General features: G+C 38.7%; 2 protein-coding genes across 8 annotated transcripts in view; both read left to right on the top strand.

The window, feature by feature from the left end:
- LOC125772003 (uncharacterized) overlaps positions 1–1,351 on the top strand; it is a 46,004-nt gene extending 44,653 nt beyond the window's left edge. For both annotated transcript variants that reach the window (XM_049443277.1, XM_049443276.1), the window contains exon 9: positions 10–1,351. In XM_049443277.1, the coding sequence (XP_049299234.1) occupies positions 10–236 (227 nt within the window). In that variant the 3' untranslated portion in view covers positions 237–1,351. The remainder of the gene's footprint in view (positions 1–9) is intronic.
- LOC125771968 (uncharacterized) lies at positions 252–13,786 on the top strand. Of its 6 annotated transcripts, XM_049443204.1 has the most exons (6): positions 252–3,630; positions 4,534–5,036; positions 5,749–6,651; positions 10,974–11,183; positions 11,705–11,874; positions 12,189–13,786. In XM_049443204.1, exon 1 carries the CDS (start codon positions 1,909–1,911, stop codon positions 3,532–3,534), a length of 1,626 nt encoding a protein of 541 aa, XP_049299161.1. In that variant the 5' UTR covers positions 252–1,908; the 3' UTR covers positions 3,535–3,630; positions 4,534–5,036; positions 5,749–6,651; positions 10,974–11,183; positions 11,705–11,874; positions 12,189–13,786. The 6 variants fall into 6 exon arrangements, with proteins under 6 accessions (XP_049299161.1, XP_049299160.1, XP_049299159.1 ...); XM_049443203.1 differs by lacking the exons at positions 10,974–11,183; positions 11,705–11,874; positions 12,189–13,786 and adding an exon at positions 9,739–10,060 and having other exon boundaries at positions 5,749–6,841; XM_049443202.1 differs by lacking the exons at positions 10,974–11,183; positions 11,705–11,874; positions 12,189–13,786 and adding an exon at positions 9,379–10,039 and having other exon boundaries at positions 5,749–6,861.
- Positions 13,787–26,126: the final 12,340 nt, after the last annotated feature.

A 26,126-nucleotide genomic window follows, 5' to 3' on the forward strand; every position in this document is an offset into this window, starting at 1 on the left:
CCTTCACAGGTGTAGCATCGTCCCCGCTAAGACCATTGCCTACGGTACGTCCACCCAGAAGCTCGCTGCTGAAAAAGCACGTCAAGTTTTCGGCCAGCGATAAGCCGAAGGGTTGCTGCACGGGGATCATTCATCCGGAGAACATCATCAAGGACGGTACCAAACCGAACGGTCACATGATGGTGTCGATTGAGACGCTACCCGGTAAGTGTTGTGGGCGCTACAGTTGTTTTTAGGGGTTTTCTGTGGGCAATATGACAACACAAAATGTACTCCATTCGCATAAAGAGATTATGAGTTTTTAATGGAAAAGAATCCCTTCAATTATCGTTTTGTAATCATTCATGCAATGTTATGTTTGAATCTGCTAGGGTACGTAATTTAAACTTTTCTCTTCTTTTCAAAGAAATGTGTCGGGATTAATTGTGCCCACACAAACTGCACAAGCTAGATTGATTAAAAGTTGAATGGATTTTTGATTTTTACATTTCAACCCGACATGTTTTAACCAATTTGACAGAAAATATTAGTGTTTGTGCCTTTAGTTATGCAATTGAACTTAATTATAGTAAATATAACGAATATATGTAAAATTGGGATAAGATTACACACTCTAGCGTTTAAACATGCTATTACAGCGAATCGCAAAAATCTCAAAAAAAACACGTATCTCGAATCACGGTGTCCTTTTGTTTAAAATTGATAGTTTTAGTATCAGCACCGACTGAGAGTTTCAACTTCCTTCTTTGCTTTTGATGTATTTCTCTTTTTTGGAGATTTTTTGAAGGAAAACAAATTAAGAAAAGCTTTTCAAATTATCAAATTAATTTAGAGGGTTCATTATCAACCAATTCATCTATTATTTGCTCTAGAATTGTGCAGTGAAAACACTGAACATTCAAGTTTCATAATCCGTGTAAAAATGGGATTCGGAACATCTTTGCATATTTTGGACATGGCATATAGACATGGCAGGAGGCGTACAAGGTTAATGTGTAGATGCGCAGCTGGCATAAGCCATTAAAAACTGTCACATGGGGTCTTGGGTTAGACCAAATTAAACAGAGAATTTTGGAATGGTCTGTTTTACGTTACCGTCGATAAGAATTGGTAATTAAATCATGCGTCGCGTAGGTCGTGCGAAGGAGGTCTAAAATGGAAAACTAGAATAACCGACTCAAGTGCGTTCAACACCAGGGAATGGAATGCATGTGCACCACAATGAGCTGCTTTCAATAGCATCAGCATTCAATTACTTGGATGCAATAAAACTAAAAGGTTTAGGATAGGGCACCAAAACAAACCCCTAGCCATGTGTTTATTTAGGATGAAAATAGAAGAAATCAGGAAAAGCCCAACGCGATCCAGGAAAAAAGCCTAACGTCGATCCCGCTGTAACCAGAAGGTCATCAGAAACTTGCGCAAGAAGTTTCAGGAGTAAACCGTACTTCGCGCGGTAAACTCCAGTGGTTCGAAGTGGGTCTTTTGAGCACTCCGAACATTTACATGGTGGCTCCAGAGAGGAGTTTGCAATAACTTGCGCGAAATTGCATTCTCTGTGATCGAATCGCGAAAAAGTACGGTGTGCTGTCGCCAAAAGAATAGCAATATAGTTCTGTGTATCAAGTGACTCGTGAAGACGGTTAAAAAGTGATTAAGCGTCGCAACAATCTAACTAAGTACAAGAGCAGAACTTTCAGTAAGGCGGTTACAAGTGACGTTAAAATTGATGGTGAAAAATTGATAAGAAGTTTCCAGTTATTTCCAGTTATAAAAGAGGGTAAGTAAAACCATTCTTATTTATAAGCACGGCAAGGAAATCATTGATTCGTCCAAAATGCCTTACAAATTCACAACAAATACAAACGGCAGGTGCTTTGTTATGAGGTTGATACCTCTGAAGAAACAATGATCACATGTTCGGTATTTAACCGATGGTTTCACCTGAAATGTGTCAAATTGATACAGAAACCATTGCCAGAGGAATGCTGGCTATGTGGCAAGTGCCAACAGATTAAGTACGAGCTTAATCGACAAAAGGGTGAGATCAAGGCTTTCGCAGAAAGCGAAGTAAATAATAAGGAAGGAAGTTTAGGCAAGAAACAAAGCTTCGAAGAAATTGTGTCACAATTAATAGTTAGCCAACAACAGCAAACGAAGGAGTTCGTTAAACTGATGGCAACTAACGGTGGTGAATCCACCCAGATAGGGATCCTGATCAAGAGACAGTCCTTGATGCAATTACCCAAATCCGATGGCAACCCTAAGCAATGGCCCAACTTCAAGAAAACGTTTGACGACACGTTCAAAGAAGGACAATTCTCTAACCTAGAAAACTTGAATCGTCTCAAACAAGTTTTACAAGGAACAGCTTATAAAAGTGTTCAACAATTGATGATGGAGGCCGAAAATGTTCCCGAGATAATAAAACGTTTAAATGAGACTTTCGGTAGACCAGATTTAGTATACCTGCAGTTGCTAAACGATCTTCAAAAAATACGAAAGGAATCCAGAAACGTGGTCTCGGAAATGACGAGTGCTTTGGAGAACCTCGTCAAAATTGTACACCTGATGGAAAGACCGACATACCTAAAGGATCATAGATTAGTTATGGATTTAACGGTTAAGTTATCGCATCATATTCAAGTGAAAAGAGCGGAACATATGGCGGCTGCATCGTCATCACTAGACGTGCAGAATTTAGAAGAATTATGTCGGTGGGTCAAACCCTACGCTAAGACGGCGGAAATGATGAACACGATCACGGTTCATAACCAAAACGGGCATGTTAATTTACATGATCAGGGTACTTCGCAGAAACAAGCCTCAATGCAAAGAGGAAAAGTTGCCAAACAGGCTAAAAAAATAACTAGAAGTTGTCTGATATGTAGCAAGCCGCATAAGACGGTTAAATGCTTCGCACTGGTAAAGCGAATTCCATCACAGCGAGAGAAAATAGCAAATAAAAATCAATTGTGTTTTGGATGTTTGACGTCAAACAAACACACAATCAAGGATTGTAGATTCGCTAAGGCATGTGGAATCGCCGGGTGCAAGGATAAGCATCACAAGATGCTCCATGTAAAACAAGTTGTTCCAATCCAACCGGAGCAGATAAATAACCACCACGAGGTGGAAGAAACTTGTGAAACTTACTATCAAATATTACCGGTAAGATTGATTAATGAAAATAAATCCATTAATACTTATGCATTTTTGGACCCTGGATCATCATTGACAATGATAGATGCGAATGTCGCTCGACAATTGAATTTAACCGGGCCAAACACACCGCTTAGGCTCACATGGGCACAAGGCATAGAAACGGTTCATGAAACTAGCCAACAAGTAAAATTGGTCATCAAAGGTGCAACGAAAAGAGGATTTCGTTTAAAGGACGTAAGAACAATTAGAGAATTGAAATTGCCAGTAAAATCGCTATGTTACGATGAGATGAGTGAGAAATATCAAATATCATATATTGCTAAATTGCTCAAAAATGAGGAAAATTTTACATTTTCTCAAACAGGGTAAGGAACTTGGTTCCTCGCATAACTTCCGGCACGGACACCTGAGAGCATGGTTGTCCAAGAAGAAAATGTAGCCATTGGTGCCATCTATCGACCACAGGTTAAAGATTGGCGATCCGTTGGATACCGACCGAGTTATAGGCAAAACTTGGTGCAAAAATGAGCCTTAGTAAATTTTCATTTTTTTGAATTTTTTGATTTTTTCATTATTTTTCACTCTTTTTTTATTTAAAACATTACTTGAGTGAAAAGAAACACATTGCAACCAATTGGCATTAAAATAAATCAATTTAATTTTTTTTGCAAAATTTCCCAAAAAAACGTAAGGGGTAAGCCTTATGAAATTTTCAAGATAAAAATTTTTTAAAATTTTTTTTCTGATTTTTTATTCTTTTTTTTAATTTAAAGTACTATTTGAGTGAAAAGAAACACATTGCAACAAATTCGCATTCAAATATATCACATTTAAAAATTTTGCTACATTGCTAAAAAATGAGGAAAATTTTACATTTTCTCAAACAGGGTAAGGAACTTGATTCCTCGAATAACTTCCGACACAGACATCTGAGGGCATGGCCGTCCAAGAAGAAAATGTAGCCATAGGTGCCATCTATCGACCAAAGGTAAAAGGTTGGCGATCCGTTGGATACCGACCGAGATATAGGCAAAACTTGGTGCAAAAATGAGGAAAATTTTACATTTTCTCAAACAGGGTAAGGAACTTGGTTCCTCGAATAACTTCCGGCACGGACACCTAAGAGCATGGTTGTCCAAGAAGAAAATGTAGCCATTGGTGTCATCTATCGACCACAGGTTAAAGATTGGCGTTCCGTTGGATACCGACCGAGTTATAGGCAAAACTTGGTGCAAAAATGAGGAAAATTTTACATTTTCTCAAACAGGGTAAGGCACTTGGTTCCTCGAATAACTTCCGACACAGACATTTGAGGGCATAGCCGTCCAAGAAGAAAATGTAGCTATTGGTGCCATCTATCGACCACAGGTTAAAGATTGGCATTCCGTTGGATACCGACCGAGTTATAGGCAAAACTTGGTGCAAAAATGAGCCTTAGTAAACTTTCATTTTTTTGAATTTTTTGATTTTTTCATTATTTTTCACTCTTTTTTTATTTAAAACATTACTTGAGTGAAAAGAAACACATTGCAACCAATTGGCATTAAAATAAATCAATTTAATTTTTTTTGCAAAATTTCCCAAAAAAAACGTAAGGGGTAAGCCTTATGAAATTTTCGAGTTGAAAATTTTTTAAATTTTTTTTTCTGATTTTTTATTCTTTTTTTAATTTAAAGCACTATTTGAGTGAAAAGAAACACATTACAACAAATTCGCATTCAAATATATCACATTTAAAAATTTTGCTACATTGCTAAAAAATGAGGAAAATTTTACATTTTCTTAAACAGGGTAAGGAACTTGATTCCTCGAATAACTTCCGACACAGACATCTGAGGGCATGGCCGTCCAAGAAGAAAATGTAGCCATAGGTGCCATCTATCGACCACAGGTTAAAGATTGGCGATCCGTTGGAGACTGACCGAGTTATAGGCAAAACTTGGTGCAAAAATGAGGAAAATTTTACATTTTCTCAAACAGGGTAAGGAACTTGGTTCCTCGAATAACTTCCGACACAGACACCTGAGAGCATGGTTGTCCAAGAAGAAAATGTAGCCATTGGTGCCATCTATCGACCACAGGTTAAAGATTGGCAATCCGTTGGATACCGACCGAGATATAGGCAAAACTTGGTGCAAAAATGAGCCTTAGTAAATTTTCATTTTTTTGAATTTTTTGATTTTTTCATTATTTTTCACTCTTTTGTATTTAAAGCATTACTTGAGTGAAAAGAAACACATTGCAACCAATTGGCATTAAAATAAATCAATTTAATTTTTTTTGCAAAATTTCCCAAAAAAAACGTAAGGGGTAAGCCTTATGAAATTTTCGAGTTGAAAATTTTTTAAAATTTTTTTTCTGATTTTTTATTCTTTTTTTAATTTAAAGCATTATTTGAGTGAAAAGAAACACATTGCAACAAATTCGCATTCAAATATATCACATTTAAAAATTTTGCTACATTGCTAAAAAATGAGGAAAATTTTACATTTTCTCAAACAGGGTAAGGAACTTGATTCCTCGAATAACTCTCGACACAGACATCTGAGGGCATGCCCGTCCAAGAAGAAAATGTAGCCATAGGTGCCATCTATCGACCACAGGTTAAAGATTGGCGATCCGTTGGATACCGACCGAGTTATAGGCAAAACTTGGTGCAAAAATGAGGAAAATTTTACATTTTCTCAAACAGGGTAAGGAACTTGGTTCCTCGAATAACTTCCGGCACGGACACCTGAGAGCATGGTTGTCCAAGAAGAAAATGTAGCCATTGGTGTCATCTATCGACCACAGGTTAAAGATTGGCGATCCGTTGGATACCGACCGAGTTATAGGCAAAACTTGGTGCAAAAATGAGGAAAATTTTACATTTTCTCAAACAGGGTAAGGAACTTGATTCCTCGAATAACTTCCGACACAGACATCTGAGGGCATGCCCGTCCAAGAAGAAAATGTAGCCATAGGTGCCATCTATCGACCACAGGTTAAAGATTGGCGATCCGTTGGATACCGACCGAGATATAGGCAAAACTTGGTGCAAAAATGAGCCTTAGTAAATTTTCATTTTTTTGAATTTTTTGATTTTTTAATTATTTTTCACTCTTTTTTTATTTAAAACATTACTTGAGTGAAAAGAAACACATTGCAACCAATTGGCATTAAAATAAATCAATTTAATTTTTTTTGCAAAATTTCCCAAAAAAAACGTAAGGGGTAAGCCTTATGAAATTTTCGAGTTGAAAATTTTTTAAAATTTTTTTTCTGATTTTTTATTCTTTTTTTAATTTAAAGCATTATTTGAGTGAAAAGAAACACATTGCAACAAATTCGCATTCAAATATATCACATTTAAAAATTTTGCTACATTGCTCAAAAATGAGGAAAATTTTACATTTTCTCAAACAGGGTAAGGAACTTGATTCCTCGAATAACTTCCGACACAGACATCTGAGGGCATGGCCGTCCAAGAAGAAAATGTAGCCATTGGTGTCATCTATCGACCACAGGTTAAAGATTGGCGATCCGTTGGATACCGACCGAGTTATAGGCAAAACTTGGTGCAAAAATGAGGAAAATTTTACATTTTCTCAAACAGGGTAAGGAACTTGGTTCCTCGAATAACTTCCGGCACGGACACCTGAGAGCATGGTTGTCCAAGAAGAAAATGTAGCCATTGGTGTCATCTATCGACCACAGGTTAAAGATTGGCGATCCGTTGGATACCGACCGAGTTATAGGCAAAACTTGGTGCAAAAATGACGAAAATTTTACATTTTCTCAAACAGGGTAAGGAACTTGGTTCCTCGAATAACTTCCGGCACGGACACCTGAGAGCATGGTTGTCCAAGAAGAAAATGTAGCCATTGGTGTCATCTATCGACCACAGGTTAAAGATTGGCGATCCGTTGGATACCGACCGAGTTATAGGCAAAACTTGGTGCAAAAATGAGGAAAATTTTACATTTTCTCAAACAGGGTAAGGAACTTGGTTCCTCGAATAACTTCCGACACAGACATTTGAGGGCATAGCCGTCCAAGAAGAAAATGTAGCTATTGGTGCCATCTATCGACCACAGGTTAAAGATTGGCGATCCGTTGGATACCGACCGAGTTATAGGCAAAACTTGGTGCAAAAATGAGCCTTAGTAAATTTTCATTTTTTTGAATTTTTTGATTTTTTCATTATTTTTCACTCTTTTTTTATTTAAAACATTACTTGAGTGAAAAGAAACACATTGCAACCAATTGGCATTAAAATAAATCAATTTAATTTTTTTTGCAAAATTTCCCAAAAAAACGTAAGGGGTAAGCCTTATGAAATTTTCGAGTTGAAAATTTTTTAAAATTTTTTTTCTGATTTTTTATTCTTTTTTTAATTTAAAGCATTATTTGAGTGAAAAGAAACACATTGCAACAAATTCGCATTCAAATATATCACATTTAAAAATTTTGCTACATTGCTCAAAAATGAGGAAAATTTTACATTTTCTCAAACAGGGTAAGGAACTTGATTCCTCGAATAACTTCCGACACAGACATCTGAGGGCATGGCCGTCCAAGAAGAAAATGTAGCCATAGGTGCCATCTATCGACCACAGGTTAAAGATTGGCGATCCGTTGGATACCGACCGAGTTATAGGCAAAACTTGGTGCAAAAATGAGGAAAATTTTACATTTTCTCAAACAGGGTAAGGAACTTGGTTCCTCGAATAACTTCCGACACAGACATCTGAGGGCATGCCCGTCCAAGAAGAAAATGTAGCCATTGGTGCCATCTATCGACCACAGGTTAAAGATTGACAATCCGTTGGATACCGACCGAGTTATAGGCAAAACTTGGTGCAAAAATGAGCCTTAGTAAATTTTCATTTTTTTGAATTTTTTGATTTTTTAATTATTTTTCACTCCGTTTTTATTTAAAGCATTACTTGAGTGAAAAGAAACACATTGCAACCAATTGGCATTAAAATAAATCAATTTAATTTTTTTTGCAAAATTTCCCAAAAAAAACGTAAGGGGTAAGCCTTATGAAATTTTCGAGTTGAAAATTTTTTCAAATTTTTTTTCTGATTTTTTATTCTTTTTTTAATTTAAAGCATTATTTGAGTGAAAAGAAACACATTGCAACAAATTCGCATTCAAATATATCACATTTAAAAATTTTGCTACATTGCTCAAAAATGAGGAAAATTTTACATTTTCTCAAACAGGGTAAGGAACTTGATTCCTCGAATAACTTCCGACACAGACATCTGAGGGCATGGCCGTCCAAGAAGAAAATGTAGCCATTGGTGTCATCTATCGACCACAGGTTAAAGATTGGCGATCCGTTGGATACCGACCGAGTTATAGGCAAAACTTGGTGCAAAAATGAGGAAAATTTTACATTTTCTCAAACAGGGTAAGGAACTTGGTTCCTCGAATAACTTCCGGCACGGACACCTGAGAGCATGGTTGTCCAAGAAGAAAATGTAGCCATTGGTGTCATCTATCGACCACAGGTTAAAGATTGGCGATCCGTTGGATACCGACCGAGTTATAGGCAAAACTTGGTGCAAAAATGAGGAAAATTTTACATTTTCTCAAACAGGGTAAGGAACTTGGTTCCTCGAATAACTTCCGACACAGACATTTGAGGGCATAGCCGTCCAAGAAGAAAATGTAGCTATTGGTGCCATCTATCGACCACAGGTTAAAGATTGGCATTCCGTTGGATACCGACCGAGTTATAGGCAAAACTTGGTGCAAAAATGAGCCTTAGTAAATTTTCATTTTTTTGAATTTTTTGATTTTTTCATTATTTTTCACTCTTTTTTTATTTAAAACATTACTTGAGTGAAAAGAAACACATTGCAACCAATTGGCATTAAAATAAATCAATTTAATTTTTTTTGCAAAATTTCCCAAAAAAACGTAAGGGGTAAGCCTTATGAAATTTTCGAGTTGAAAATTTTTTAAAATTTTTTTTCTGATTTTTTATTCTTTTTTTAATTTAAAGCATTATTTGAGTGAAAAGAAACACATTGCAACAAATTCGCATTCAAATATATCACATTTAAAAATTTTGCTACATTGCTAAAAAATGAGGAAAATTTTACATTTTCTCAAACAGGGTAAGGAACTTGATTCCTCGAATAACTTCCGACACAGACATCTGAGGGCATGGCCGTCCAAGAAGAAAATGTAGCCATTGGTGCCATCTATCGACCACAGGTTAAAGATTGGCGATCCGTTGGATACCGACCGAGTTATAGGCAAAACTTGGTGCAAAAATGAGGAAAATTTTACATTTTCTCAAACAGGGTAAGGAACTTGGTTCCTCGAATAACTTCCGACACAGACATCTGAGGGCATGCCCGTCCAAGAAGAAAATGTAGCCATTGGTGCCATCTATCGACCACAGGTTAAAGATTGGCATTCCGTTGGATACCGACCGAGTTATAGGCAAAACTTGGTGCAAAAATGAGGAAAATTTTACATTTTCTCAAACAGGGTAAGGAACTTGGTTCCTCGAATAACTTCCGACACAGACATCTGAGGGCATGCCCGTCCAAGAAGAAAATGTAGCCATAGGTGCCATCTATCGACCACAGGTTAAAGATTGGCGATCCGTTGGATACCGACCGAGATATAGGCAAAACTTGGTGCAAAAATGAGCCTTAGTAAATTTTCATTTTTTTGAATTTTTTGATTTTTTCATTATTTTTCACTCTTTTTTTATTTAAAGCATTACTTGAGTGAAAAGAAACACATTGCAACCAATTGGCATTAAAATAAATCAATTTAATTTTTTTTGCAAAATTTCCCAAAAAAACGTAAGGGGTAAGCCTTATGAAATTTTCGAGTTGAAAATTTTTTAAAAAAAAATTTCTGATTTTTTATTCTTTTTTTAATTTAAAGCATTATTTGAGTGAAAAGAAACACATTACAACAAATTCGCATTCAAATATATCACATTTAAAAATTTTGCTACATTGCTAAAAAATGAGGAAAATTTTACATTTTCTCAAACAGGGTAAGGAACTTGATTCCTCGAATAACTCTCGACACAGACATCTGAGGGCATGGCCGTCCAAGAAGAAAATGTAGCCATAGGTGCCATCTATCGACCACAGGTTAAAGATTGGCGATCCGTTGGATACCGACCGAGTTATAGGCAAAACTTGGTGCAAAAATGAGGAAAATTTTACATTTTCTCAAACAGGGTAAGGAACTTGGTTCCTCGAATAACTTCCGGCACGGACACCTGAGAGCATGGTTGTCCAAGAAGAAAATGTAGCCATTGGTGTCATCTATCGACCACAGGTTAAAGATTGGCGATCCGTTGGATACCGACCGAGTTATAGGCAAAACTTGGTGCAAAAATGAGCCTTAGTAAATTTTCATTTTTTTGAATTTTTTGATTTTTTCATTATTTTTCACTCTTTTTTTATTTAAAACATTACTTGAGTGAAAAGAAACACATTGCAACCAATTGGCATTAAAATAAATCAATTTAATTTTTTTTGCAAAATTTCCCAAAAAAACGTAAGGGGTAAGCCTTATGAAATTTTCGAGTTGAAAATTTTTTAAAATTTTTTTTCTGATTTTTTATTCTTTTTTTTAATTTAAAGCATTATTTGAGTGAAAAGAAACACATTGCAACAAATTCGCATTCAAATATATCACATTTAAAAATTTTGCTACATTGCTCAAAAATGAGGAAAATTTTACATTTTCTCAAACAGGGTAAGGAACTTGATTCCTCGAATAACTTCCGACACAGACATCTGAGGGCATGCCCGTCCAAGAAGAAAATGTAGCCATAGGTGCCATCTATCGACCACAGGTTAAAGATTGGCGATCCGTTGGATACCGACTGAGTTATAGGCAAAACTTGGTGCAAAAATGAGGAAAATTTTACATTTTCTCAAACAGGGTAAGGAACTTGGTTCCTCGAATAACTTCCGACACAGACATCTGAGGGCATGGCCGTCCAAGAAGAAAATGTAGCCATTGGTGCCATCTATCGACCACAGGTTAAAGATTGGCAATCCGTTGGATACCGACCGAGTTATAGGCAAAACTTGGTGCAAAAATGAGCCTTAGTATATTTTAATTTTGTTGAATTTTTTGATTTTTTCATTATGTTTCACTCTTTTTTTATTTAAAACATTACTTGAGTGAAAAGAAACACATTGCAACCAATTGGCATTAAAATAAATCAATTTAATTTTTTTTGCAAAATTTCCCAAAAAAACGTAAGGGGTAAGCCTTATGAAATTTTCGAGTTGAACAATTTTTAAATTTTTTTTCTGATTTTTTATTCTTTTTTTAATTTAAAGCATTATTTGAGTGAAAAGAAACACATTGCAACAAATTCGCATTCAAATATATCACATTTAAAAATTTTGCTACATTGCTCAAAAATGAGGAAAATTTTACATTTTCTCAAACAGGTTATGGAACTTGATTCCTCGAATAACTTCCGACACAGACATCTGAGGGCATGGCCGTCCAAGAAGAAAATGTAGCCATAGGTGCCTTCTATTGACCACAGGTTAAAGATTGGCGATCCATTGGATACCGACCGAGTTATAGGCAAAACTTGGTGCAAAAATGAGGAAAATTTTACATTTTCTCAAACAGGGTAAGGAACTTGGTTCCTCGAATAACTTCCGACACAGACATCTGAGGGCATGGCCGTCCAAGAAGAAAATGTAGCCATTGGTGCCATCTATCGACCACAGGTTAAAGATTGGCAATCCGTTGTATACCGACCGAGTTATAGGCAAAACTTGGTGCAAAAATGAGCCTTAGTAAATTTTCATTTTTTTGAATTTTTTGATTTTTTTATTATTTTTTACTTAAAGAAAAAATTAAATTTTATTTTTTTAATTTTTTACTTACTTACTTTATTTTTTATTTAAAGCATTACTTGAGTGAAAAGAAACACATTGCAACCAATTGGCATTAAAATAAATCACACACACTGACACAGACATCTGAGGGCATGGCCGTCCAAGAAGTAAATGTAGCCATAGGTGCCATCTATCGACCACAGGTTAAAGATTGGCGATCCGTTGGATACCGACCGAGTTATAGGCAAAACTTGGTGCAAAAATGAACCTTATGCAATTTTCAAATTTTTAGAATTGTTTTATTTTTTATAATTTTTTATTCTTTTTTTTATTTTTAAGCATTATTTAAGTTTAATAACATTTATTTCAACAAAGTCGCATCAATCTTGAGTGAGTAAAATGACCGAACCTTAACTTATACGCTTATGCCGTTTTTGTATGATTCCGAAATGAGTCGTTAAACGAGCTGTTTCGTAATAACGACTCATTCACTCTGAGTTGACTCACTAAAAAGAGTTGTTATTCTCATCTCTAAATCAAACCACTAGAGGGCAAACGTTAGTTATCGGAAGTGTCAAGGACTCAGCGTGCATCGGAGGTCTCTACACAACGTCATCTGGTAGATGGGAAAACGCATTGGTGTATTATGAGTACGAAATCAGCATGTTCGACTATACAGCAATGGTAGACATCGAAGAAGACCAAATAACACTGCGAAATGGCGTTGTATGTCCGTATAGTATTGGTTGGTGTTTGGATTCCGAGTACGGTTACCTCACCTGGGAGGTAGATCATCAAAAACTGTGCGAGAGAACTGAGTTCGAAATCATCTACGAGGGTACGGTCAACAAGACGTTCGGCAACGACGGAACCGCTAATACGAATGCTGTGTATACCTTGCTAACAAACGAGCGAATGTTCTCCATAAGGGCTCGCGATGTGAAGCAAATCTGCGGGTTTGACAGCTATAAAACAGACCATCCGAGGATATTCATACTTGAGTTAAACGGTTATCAATCGCCGTTTCAACGCAACGCGGTAAATGGGAGAAAACTTGGATCTCGGGGTCGATTTTGATTAAACGACCAGGGCACACGGCGGTAGTTGCAGCAGAAATATTGTACATCCTTGAATGCAAACCGGTGTTTGTCACCTACGACAAAAGGGACGAATGCTATCAGGAAATTCCGGTAAAATACAACAATCGTTCGATGTTCATAGCGCCAGTAACTAGAATGTTACAATTGAAACGCACCCAAATAGTCTGTTCACCAATTCTACCCGCAAAATTCAACATCGGAGGAAGATGGTATACAACAGATGAAAGACTACGAGAGGCAACGGCACCACAGGAGTTAACGACAGACATCGTAACAAGCTGGTCCTATACTCCATTACCAAGTCTGATGAAAAGTGGTGTATATGACTATGAAAGTCTACGACAGATGAAGGACATGGTGTATGAACAAAGCAATAAGAGAGTCGCATCTTCGGTCATACACAAAATGATATCTGGTCAGCATCCAAATCTTCAAGGCTTCACATTTGATACTCTAATCTCCGGGAATATCATCCACGGCGCGTTCGATAAATACTGGTCTAAGTTCGTATCATGGTCAACATGGCTGGGCAACGTCACGTCCACAGCAATTGGCATCTACATCTTTACTCGAGTTCTTAAATTCATCGTTGACACCGTAATTCATGGTAAAATACTGTACGACATCTATGGCATCGGCTGGCAACTCTTAGCGTCGTTTTGGGATTCATTGACGAATCTGTTATCTTGTAGTGATCGTGGCATTTTGCCCATCACTACGAGAGAACGCAGGACACCCCTGCGGCGTACCCATCTCTAGCGACACTAAGACTAGGAAGAAAAAACACTATAAAAAAGGAGCGCTAGTGCACAGGAGGCAGACGATTAGGAACCGCGGAAGCGACAGGATCAGTTCGAAAGCACTGTGAATAAAATAATTTGGAAACACTAACCGAACACGCGTCAATTGGTGACCCCGACGTGATCGTGCGTGCATACCGAAGTAATAAGTGCGTATACTAACGCGACCGAGTGTATATCCCGGTGTAATCACCCACGCTGTGCGTACTCACTTCTGCCATCCAACGTGAACTTCGATGTGATATCTATGTTGTTTCGACTTTACCGTCGAGGTATGATATCAAAGCAATCTCGAAGTGTTCATCAATGCGAAATCGAAGTGATACATACGCATAACCGACATTACTAAAAGTGCTAAAGTCGTCTCACAAAATACGATTCACACATCTACGCGTGAGGTTTTCCGTGCATCAAATCGTGTAAGAAATCACGCTGGTTGAAAACTTTTGCGCATAATAAAAGTTACAGTGATTTTAAGACATACGCGATTTGTGACGCCAACTTCGAGTTAGTGGAAACACCAGAACATTCCATAGTGCGCGACGTGGTGATCCCTGTTAACCACACGCGCATACACCCACTAGGGTAGTACCGTGCATAATCGACGCACGTTTTTCGAACCACGTTTGTGAAGTTATTTTGCGAATCGCCGCATCATCGCGCAGTTCCGCATCCCGTTTCCGGACCAATATCCGCTTCAGCAACGTTGCCCGCTTACGCAGCCGTACCGCGAAGGTAATCCGCTCTCGAAGCTGTGCCCTGAAGCTTACGCAGCCGTACCGTGAAGGTATCCCGCTTTCGAAGCTGTACCGTGAGAATTACGCAGCCGTGCCGTGAAGGTATCCCGTTTTCAAAGCAGCGCCGTGGACGTTTCCTGTTACGCAGTCGCATCGGGAGAGTATCCTGCCATCGCATTTACTTCAGCTGTTCAGCTCCTACATCTTTCCATCGACACTGTTCGTGCACGCAGCAACAATTGTCTTCACATTGGTGAGCTCGTTCCATACTTTTTTGTGTATTTGCGTAAATAGAAAATAGTAGGAAAACACGAACAGGGAAACACAGTAGGCATCAGAAGAAAAGCTAGGAAAAATGTCGAAAGAAGAAGCGAACAAAAATCCTTCCGCGCAAGGTAGCGGTAGCAAGACTCGTTCGTCGGGTCAAACAGCCCCTTCTACTTCTACCGAAAAATCCTCGGTTCCACCGGTACCTCCTCCTTCTATCGAAAAAGTGTCGATAAAGCTTCCGTCGTTCTGGGAAGACTCGCCTGCCGCGTGGTTTGCCGCAGCAGAGGCCGAGTTCGAAATTGCGGGAATAACAAAAGAGCGAACTCGTTACTCGTACCTTGTCAGCTCCCTTCCAAAAGATGTTCTGCGGAAAGTGATGGACATCATCACTACGCCCCATCGTGAAGAACCATATTCCACACTAAAAACACAATTGTTAGAACGTCTTTCTATCAGCGAGGAACAACGCTTGTCACAATTATTGTATCATGTGGAAATGGGCGATAGAAGTCCTTCTGATTTCTATCGTCATATGGTGCATTTAGCAGGCGATTCTGAAAACCTTTCTGCAGAGTTGATACGTAAACTATGGCTAACCCGTCTCCCGAAAACAATCGAAGTTTCCCTTATAGCAATAGGCACAAGGGACATAAACGAACTTCTGAAAATAGCGGACAGATTGTGGGAGGTTACTCAAGCAGGACATGTGACTGTTCTTGAGAACAATACCATACAACCAAAAGTGACCGGCCCCGACAGTACAGAGTCACTTAAGCAAGAAATCGGGGAATTAAGAGAAATGGTAAAGAAGCTAGCTTTACGGGCTGAAGAGAACTCTCGAGGGCGGCAACGAAGTCGAATTCGCCACAATGGTAATTTTCGTTCCCGTACGCCTTCCTCTGGGCGACAACGATCGTTTTGTTGGTTTCACGACCGTTATGGAATAAACGCAAGGAAATGCATTCAACCTTGCCAGTTCGAACGATTGCAATCCTCCATGAACAATGACGAACATAAAAAAAACTAATATGCTCAGCGGTCCCGGCGGACGGCCAACGAGCCATTATAAATTCCTCTCCTAGACTTTTTATCGATGATGAAATCAGTCGATTTTTATTTCTAATCGATACAGGAGCGGATGTGTCCGTCATTCCTTCATCATTAATCGGAAAATTTGCTAAACCTACTGACCAAGTGCTGTCAGCAGCTAACGGTACAGTCATACACATTTATGGCACAAAGCTGCTTACGGTAAGCCTTGGGCTTCGACGCGTGTTTACACATCTTTTTTACATAGCCTCAGTAGACCGCCCCATTATTGGCGCAGATTTCCTGAAGAAACATGGTTTATTAGTCGATCTCAAATCTCGTCGTTTGATTGACCCTATGACCAACCAAACTTCAAAGGCTACAATAGCAATAGTAAACACTCCAACACCCAAACATTTTGTAATGGAGAAAAACATTTTCGGCGACATTATGCAACAATTTCCTTCCCTTACGGATACTCCAAATTACAACGCACCAGTTCGTCACTCTATACGTCATTATATTCAAACCAAAGGCCCATTACCCTTTTCTAAGCCAAGGCGACTGGATCCCGAAAAACACAAAATAGCACAGGCAGAATTCCAGCACATGCTGGACTTAGGAATATGTCGTGTGTCTTCATCCCCAGTTTCGTCACCATTGCATATGGTTCAGAAAGCGGATCGGGATTGGCGTCCTTGTGGCGATTATAGACGACTGAACGCAATCACAGTGCCAGATCGCTATCCAGTACCACATGTACAGGATTTTACCATGAATTTGCAGGGGTGCACGATATTTTCCAAGCTGGATATCATTCGTGCGTACCATCTGATTCCCATGGCTGAGGAAGATATCCCCAAAACAGCGATCACCACACCTTTCGGTTTGTTTGAATTTCTTAGAATGCCATTTGGCCTAAGAAACGCCAGTCAGACATTCCAAAGGTATATGAACAGCATTTTCCGTGATCTCAGTTTTGTTTTCATATACATCGATGATATTCTTATAGCAAGCTCGACGAAAGAACAGCACTCCGAGCATTTGCACGAAGTACTGAAACGGTTAGCTGATCACGATGTAAAAATTAAACTGTCAAAATGCGTATTTGGAGTACCGACAATAGATTTTCTCAGCCACACCATTTCAGCTAAAGGCATCATTCCGAAAGCTGATAAGGTCGAAGCGATAAAGAATTTTCCTTCGCCTACATCAGTAAAGCAGCTACAACGAATTGTTGGCATGGTTAATTATTACCATCGATTTTTACCGCAAATATCGAGCCATCTTAAACCGTTGTATGAGTTAATAGCGGAACACGGCAATAGAAAAACTAAAAAGGAATTCATCTGGTCCGAGAAGTGTGAGCGTGCCTTGCAACAAGTGAAAGACCAACTTTCCAATGCCACGATACTGGCGCATCCTATACCAGATGCAACCTACTCGTTAACAACAGACGCATCAAGTTTTGCAGTAGGAGCCGTTCTGCAACAACGTAACCAAGGAAGCTGGGAACCTTTGGCGTTCTTCTCAAAAACGATGACGCCAACGGAACAAAGGTATTCCACTTTCGACAGGGAGTTGCTTGCCATTGTCCTAGGGATCAAGCACTTCCGTCATTTCTTGGAAGGCAGATCCTTCACCGTTTTCACCGATCACAAGCCACTTACCACTGCACTCACTTCTAAATCAGAAAAATCTCCTCGCCAAAATAGACATCTTGAATTCATATCACAATTTACATCAGATATTCAATTCATAGCAGGAGACAGTAACACAGTAGCAGACGCTTTATCGCGAATCGGTGAAACCGAAGCGATCACACATCTCTCATATGAAACCATGTCGAAACGCCAACATTCGGACAAACAATTAGAACAACTTCTAAATGAGGCAGCGAAACCAGATTCAAAATTTAAGCTTGAACGTCTAACATTAGATAACAATAGTTTAGTTTTCGAATCCTCAACCGGCAAAAACAGACTGTACGTTCCACATTGTCTTAGAAAACAAATTTTTGACAATTTCCATAGCTTGTCTCATCCAGGAATACGGGCATCAAGAAAACTTTTAGCGGAAAGATTTTTCTGGCCAGCTATGAACAAGGATGTGGCAAATTACACACGTTCTTGTCTTGGGTGTCAAAGATCAAAAATCATCCGTCATACACGTTCGCCAACCGATAACATTCCTGTTCCTCAGGGTCGTTTCGATCACATCCATATGGATATTGTGGGTCCTCTACCACCCTCCGAAGAACATACTTACCTACTTACAATAGTCGATCGATTTACACGTTGGCCTGAATGTTTTCCCATAAAAGACATATCAGCAAATACCATAGCCAAAACATTCGTTAATCAATATGTATCACGATTTGGTTGTCCGTTGGTCATTACAACAGATAGAGGTAGACAGTTTGAATCTAGACTTTTCGCGGAACTTGCTAAACTTTTAGGAACGCATCACATCAAAACCACTGCTTACCACCCGCAAGCAAATGGAATGGTGGAACGATTCCATCGACATTTGAAAAACTCTTTAAAAGCTTGTGACGATCCCACTCACTGGATTAAACATCTTCCGCTGATTCTTTTGGGTATACGGGTGGCCTATAAAAACGACCTTAAAGGGTCTCCTGCAGAAATGGTTTACGGACAGAGTTTGCGACTTCCATCTGAAGTATTTTTACCATCTGATCAAAATGTTTCCGATTCCACTGATGATTTCATCATACAATTAAAAAATTCTTTAAAATCGGTCAAACCTACTCCCACAAGAACGAACAATAGTAAACAAAATTTTATACCAAATCTGTTAGAAACCTGTTGTAAAGTTTTCGTGCGTGTGGACAAGGTAAAAACGGGACTTCAAGCACCCTATGAAGGGCCGTACGATGTCGTACGAAGATGCAGGAAATTTTACATAATTAATATCAAAGGTAAAAACGAATCCATAGCAATAGACCGACTCAAACCCGCATTTCAAACCGAAATCTCCGAGACGAAGCCTTATCGACCAAAAAAACAAGTCCACTTCAAAGTATAGTTCAAATAAAAATCAGATAATCCGCGTGACTCCGTCACTGGGGGGGAGTCCTGTAGTGATCGTGGCATTTTGCCCATCACTACGAGAGAACGCAGGACACCCCTGCGGCGTACCCATCTCTAGCGACACTAAGACTAGGAAGAAAAAACACTATAAAAAAGGAGCGCTAGTGCACAGGAGGCAGACGATTAGGAACCGCGGAAGCGACAGGATCAGTTCGAAAGCACTGTGAATAAAATAATTTGGAAACACTAACCGAACACGCGTCAATCTCATCGAAGCCACACGCAGAGAAATTCATGTAGAAATTCAGGTACCACGTCTTCCAAACACCAGGACCAAGCTATACCCCAACATACGCACCATGAATAGTCTTCACTAGCAGCGTCATCATAGCAGCGTCATTCTACAAGTATATGCCCATTCTTCAAGTCATCAGCTATAGCAGCAACACGCGTCAGAATCAGGTATCAATTAAATAAGAGTGAAATTGAACGAACGCGACAGAATTCATAGCGTACACGTAAGAAAATCCGACCTATCGTAAAAAAGGGAAAAGATTCACTTTCAATTAGACATGGCAGGAGGCGTACAAGGTTAATGTGTAGATGCGCAGCTGGCATAAGCCATTAAAAAATGTCACATGGGGTCTTGGGTTAGACCAAATTAAACAGAGAATTTTGGAATGGTCTGTTTTACGTTACCGTCGATAAGAATTGGTAATTAAATCATGCGTCGCGTAGGTCGTGCGAAGGAGGTCTAAAATGGAAAACTAGAATAACCGACTCAAGTGCGTTCAACACCAGGGAAAGGAATGCATGTGCAACACAATGAGCTGCTTTCAATAGCATCACCATTCAATTATTTGGATGCAATAAAACTAAAAAGTTTAGGATAGGGCACCAAAACAAACCCATAGCCATGTGTTTATTTAGGATGAAAATAGAAGAAATCAGGAAAAGACCAACGCGATCTAACACCACCACATTGCGTAGGCGTATACGTATTAACACAAACACAAACATACAATTGTTAATATATAAGCAGGAAATTTGTCAATAAATTTCACTTGTTATCTAACCTTCAAACCGACGAGTCTTTCTGTTTGGCAATTGAGCGGTACTCCACGAATAGAAACTTATATTGATTTATTCAATACAAAAGCCTATTTGTCAGAACCAATCTACAGCCGTTTACGGAAATATAGTTACAGTCGAACTCCAGATCCTACGTTAGACACTAATCTTGGTTAATCCAGGAAAAAAGCCTAACGTCGATCCCGCTGTAACCAGAAGGTCATCAGAAACTTGCGCAAGAAGTTTCAGGAGTAAACCGTACTTCAGGCGGTAAACTTCAGTGGTTCGAAGTGGGTCTTTTGAGCACTCCGAACATTTACAGATTCAATGTTTGATGTATTTTCAAGGAAAACGAAAGTTTTGCTCGTTATCGTTTTATACCAAATAGTCTTTGTGTAAACGTGATGGGTGGGTTGACCCGAACCTACCGGGTCGGAGACCCGACCGACTCGTAGATACAAGTAGGTTCAGTAGGTGCAACGATTCCGATAGGTGCAAGCTGCCAGAAGCGACTCCGACCCGTGGGTGGAGCGAGTTCGGGTCGGAACTACTGAATCGTACTATATTTACGGGTCGACCCGAAACCGCTTCAACCACAGGTCGGAGTCGATTCCGATTCTGCTGCACCCGACCATGAAGTGAATCGTATGACCCATCATTAATTCGGGGTCAAAAGTGATATTTTTCGAGCACTATTATAGTGTTTCGTTTATTTACAAGTTCTTGTACACCTTAGTTACGAACTCTTATAAATAATAATTTACTCCAGAAGGTATTGAAAATAATGATATAAAAAAATTTATAACGTAGGGAGTCATCTCAGACAGTTTCTGACAGTCAGTCAAACAATTTTCCAGATTAATTTAACATATGAACTAAAAAAATATTACTGCAAAAAATGAAGGATCAGATTGGTTGTGCAATAAAAATTACAGAGAAAATATAATAAAAGAATAAATATAAATTATTTGCGTCATCCAGATTAGCTCGTCAATGATCGATGAGCACCGATAATCGACGTTCCACTGCGAAACTAAGCATATTTTAAAAAAATCTCTTTTATATAAAAATATATATTTTTTTTAATATTGGGAAATTATATTAATTAATTTAAATAATAATAAAATCACAGAAACTAATTTTAAAATTTTAAATTTCTGCTATATAACTCGCCTAATTACAGAGTACAGCGAGGATAAGCTTTCCTGGCACGAGCAGAAGCTGACGAATGTGAATCAACTGTATCCAAGCGTCAAAGGTTCCACCATGCAAGAGAATCAGCACCAGGCAGAACACTAACCTTGTTTCGAAAGGAGCAACCAACAAAAAAAAAACATTTTGGGACACAGCATAAAATCCGCAACCCGAAAGACTTGTGGCATAATCAAATCGTCTCCCGGTAAAAAAAGGCCTCGTATAAACTGTACACGCCGGTAGAATGTGAATCGTCGTAAATGGACCCACAAAAAGAAGGGCACGTTTTAAAAGGCAAAAAAAATGGAGAACAATTCTTAGAAATTGTAAAACGACCACCAGTCCAATCTAGTTTCATGTGCTCGATGGCTATAATGGTGTGGCTTAGGTGGGAGAATTTCGAGGACATCATGGAGAGAAACTTTTACAATCCACTTCCGCCTTAACATTTTTACATCTCTTCCAGGGCGTTATAGTTTCGATTTTGTGTTTTCACCATGTTTTTGTCCACTCAATGGGTGTTTGGTGTGTCCATGAAGGAAGCTCATTTCGCTTAACACCCAATGTCAATGACCGCACCAATGATGGCGCCGTCCCTTGTAGGGGAAGCATCATTAGCAACTGGGAAGGATCTTTGAAATCGTTAAAAACAAAAATCAATGACCACACAACAACATTCCATATCGTCACAAATGGGAGAGAGAGGAAAAAAAAACAACGCACAACACAGCGATGTCCCTCACCGCATACAGATTGATGCTTTTGGGCAAGAGAAACAAAAGGATAAAATGGTCTTCACACAATTTCGGCCATTAACTTGAAACGCTACAAAACACGATCGACGGTTCACTTTGTGGCTTGTGTCGAGAATTTCATCACCATCTTCGTAGCGAAACAAAAAATGTCTCAAAACCCACTTACGGAATGAAAAGGAATGAGAATTTTTGTTACTTATTTGAAATGCGAACACTTGTTTACTATCCACCCCCGTAAGCTATCGGTGTAAATCATTTGGACATGCCGAGAAAAATCCTAACAAGACGTTCCATCCAAATGGCTTTGAAAGCCTTCTTTTAGAGAACGTTTCATCAATATTATTTTCCATTCCATACCACTGCTGTACAACATTATCCAACATGTGACAAACTGGGTGATAAGACCACAACTCTATTCAGCCATAATTTACCTACGTATCTTGGCAAAAAGATCGACCAGATTTTGCAACACCACTTAATCAGACTTCGGTCTCTCGCTCCCTTTGCTCTCCCTCTCTTTGCATTCAGCTACCCCGTAAAAAAACGCTCGTTTGCAAAAGCATGGATGAATCAGCGAAAAATGGCGGCCTTTTTAAATGTTATTTCTTTTGTTCCTACCGACTTCATCTAACTTGCCACCCGACCCAAGCACTTCATTATTGCAAGAAACGACGGGTTTCTGTCACCTGGTTTTGTTTTCTCTCTCTCTCTCTCTCTCTCTCTCTCTCTCTCTCTCTCCTTCTCTCTCCTTCTCTGACAAGGACTCATCTTGCCCTAACCTAACAAAAAAGGGGACGTAATGAAATCTGCAGACTAAGGTTCCTTTCTTAAAAGAACGCTTCTTACTACCTTGCTGTACCGTACCGCGCCTAAAGGTATGCAAAATGAGCGCAAATTATTTCTCAAGTGGCCACACTTCGCACCAGAAACAACGGAAAGCCAACGCAAAAAAGGACATACAACGTGCTTCTCGCACTCAGACAGTGTTACCCATGATACCTGCCTGATGTAACTGTACTGCTCCGATGAAGATGATCGGCTCGTACGGCTCTTTAGAAGAACCCTGGCGTGGTTATGCTTGGACGCAAGCGGAATGTCGCTAGTCAGGATAAATGACACTTCCTTAGAGGGGTAGCTTCAACTCTCCAACTCTCTAGTGTCTGGAAGAATAGTTCGAGAAGAAGCAATTAATTAGTGCACAGAAAGCTCGTTGATGTTTTGTTTGCAGTTCGAAACATTTCTTTCTCTAGTGACATCTTTTTTTTTATTTGTTGTCTGCTATCTTACGGATTTACCCTAAGGTGCTGCTGTAACACGATTTTACAGTTCCTTTCTGCTGAACAAACGAGACTACGGTTCACATTCTGCCCGGCTGCAGGTGAGACGTTCCGATGATTGGTGGTGTCGGGTGGATCGAATTACCATTCGCCCGGATGTGTCCGCTGCTAGCTGGCTGGCTGGAATGGTTGAAGAGCTTCTTATGCAACAGAGACTATGCAGACCCCTTGGCTACCTACTCCCCCCCGATTTTGCAAAAAGGTTTTGATGCTCCGATCGAGGTTAATTGTAATCGCGCAATCAGCGTGAACCAGAGGTAAAAATGCAATTATTTTATAATGAATCAATGCAGCAGTCGTTTTGTGGTGTCGTACACTTTTTTTCTTGTACGTGTTCGCTCTTTTTCAAGAGACAGAGAGAGAGAGAGAGAGAAAGAATAGTCGCCTTTCACGTTCGCAAGGGAACGCAATCTTAGCAAATTAAAACAGTGCTCTGCATCGAAAGCGAAGTAAAAAAATGGAACTATTAATTTCTATGGAGACTATATACAGTTAGGATAATTGGTAAAGCTATGGTAAACACACCGCATCCAAACGTGGTAACATGGTGCACTTAAATTACGAGCAACTACCAACAAACATGAAACGCACAGAAGAGTTTAAATTAGATTTTTTTTTTATTTTAACACATTGCTCGTATGTGGCGATAGACTGGGTTTTGGATAAAACAATTCGGAAGAACAAACCAGAAAAATAAGAAATAAAAAAAAAGTAGTACGAACGCATAAGGAAGGGAAATTAAATATGTTGATAAAGTACACTCTTGGGGATACTTTGCTAGTGGACACCAGATTTGTATGTAATGTGCTATTGGCCGGTAGGAACGATAAACTTGCCAACCAACCAAAAAATATGATGACCAGATTACAGGAACGGTAGGAAAAAGGGAGAGTAACTAGAGAATGGAATGGAATGTTGTAATGTTTGTGTTTTTTCAATGGCAGGAATGTACAGTTTATCGAAAGGGAAATGGAACCGACAGCTGAGGCTAAACTGTGTGATATTTAAGAGTATTTACATAGAACAAAACAGAAACAATTGCATGTAAGGAAATGATAACAACAAAACGAACCGTGAAGAGAAGAACAAACAAACAAAAAAACAACTGTGCGTGAAGAAATATATTTGTATCGTACCGTTTCACAGGATAGATATTGAATCGGTGTCTTAATGAAATCGGTTTGTGTTTCTTCTGATTGCCGTGGAAAGAAAGCGGGATGACAGGTAAGTTTCTGTAACGGATTAATTATTGTTTCGTTTTTATATTTAATCACTAAATTGGTTTAACTTTTTTACAATTTTATTTTATTTTAAATTTTTATTTTTATATATTTATATTTTATATTTTTAAAAATATTTTTTTAATTTTAATTTTTTTTAATTAATTTATTTAATTAGTAGTTTTAATTTTAATTAATTAGTAGTTAATTTTTTAATATATTTTTTTAAAAAGTTTATTTTTTATAATACTGAAAACGAATTAATAAATAATTTTTTTATTCATATAGAACGGCCTGGCCGTATTGATTGACGAATTGAAAAATGTTTATTAACACATAAATCTAACTACATTGTGTGTACGAAAAGCTCTCTAGAAAATTTAAAACAATGAACTGGTAAAAGTTTGTCTTTTTTCGTATATCATTTACACATCCTTTCCGAAACAATTCGCCAGCCTGTATTAAGACACCGAACCATCAATTCTGCTACGAATAAAACGCTCATTACCGATGCTATCAAGAAAAATTGTATCCCATGAAGGATAACTAAAATGACGCCTTGATAAAAGCAACAAGACAAAAAGCAAATCTGCTATCATGTGACAAATTTTTCTGCCACCATCCCACACAGTTGCGCTCTCGCCCATCCACGCGACTCAACATTACCCGGAAACGTTACCAAAAATACGACGTCATACGTCCTGATATCTTGATTGAGGTTTTTGCTACTTAGTTAACATCGACCGTTTGCTTTCCTTCGAACGATGCTAAAAGACACCTTTTTAGGGCACATATTTTTTAACGAACACCACAAATGCTTCCCAATGCAGTGGGCCCAAGCAAGGGACACGGTTTCGTGAACCGGGTAGACCTTTCTTTTACCGTCTGATTTTCCGCAACATCGCGTGAATGATGCGAGCGAATCCTTGCAACAGAAACCTTGTTATGGTTGAACCGGATAAAGCGTGTGGCAAACCGTAGGAATGACAACCCCAAATAGGGAAACACGAACTCGTGGCGATTGTGTGTAATGGAAAGGAAGGTCTATGATTAAAAAACGGCCCGATAATCTTAGATGATGGAAACCAGATTATGCGCGGAAAAAGGTTTATTTTGTCCAAACACACCTCAGAAATAGCTTAAAATAACGAATATAAACATCATTTCAATCATATTAAATTTTCTTTTTCGTAACAATTTGTTTTGTTTGCTGATTTTCGATTTCAAATAGTGCCTAAGCGTTTATTTTCACTCGCGAAGCGTTTACGCCGTAAAGTATGCAACACTTGCAACACGTGGTTTTTGCGGTCATGTTGCTAAGCAAATAAACGTAGTATATTCTTATCTGGAGCTGATTAATCGTTGTTTATTAGGTCAGGTTTATTCGTGTAGTGCTTGTACTGTTATTGTATAGAATAAATAAGCCTTCCCAAAACAAAGTTTGCGTGTGGTGTAAATTAATAACGACACAATCCTACGACACACAAACCGGATTATCCCTGTTGAGGTATAAATCAATAAAATATTTTTAGCAGCTATCCGATCCAATTTGAAA

The sequence above is a fragment of the Anopheles funestus genome, chromosome 3RL (genome assembly GCF_943734845.2).
Source record: "Anopheles funestus chromosome 3RL, idAnoFuneDA-416_04, whole genome shotgun sequence".
Classification (NCBI taxonomy): domain Eukaryota; kingdom Metazoa; phylum Arthropoda; class Insecta; order Diptera; family Culicidae; genus Anopheles; species Anopheles funestus.

Excerpts from the sequence above, each read along its gene's own strand:
- LOC125771968 (XM_049443204.1), top strand. The coding sequence starts at position 1,909 with ATGATCACATGTTCGGTATTTAACCGATGGTTTCACCTGAAATGTGTC.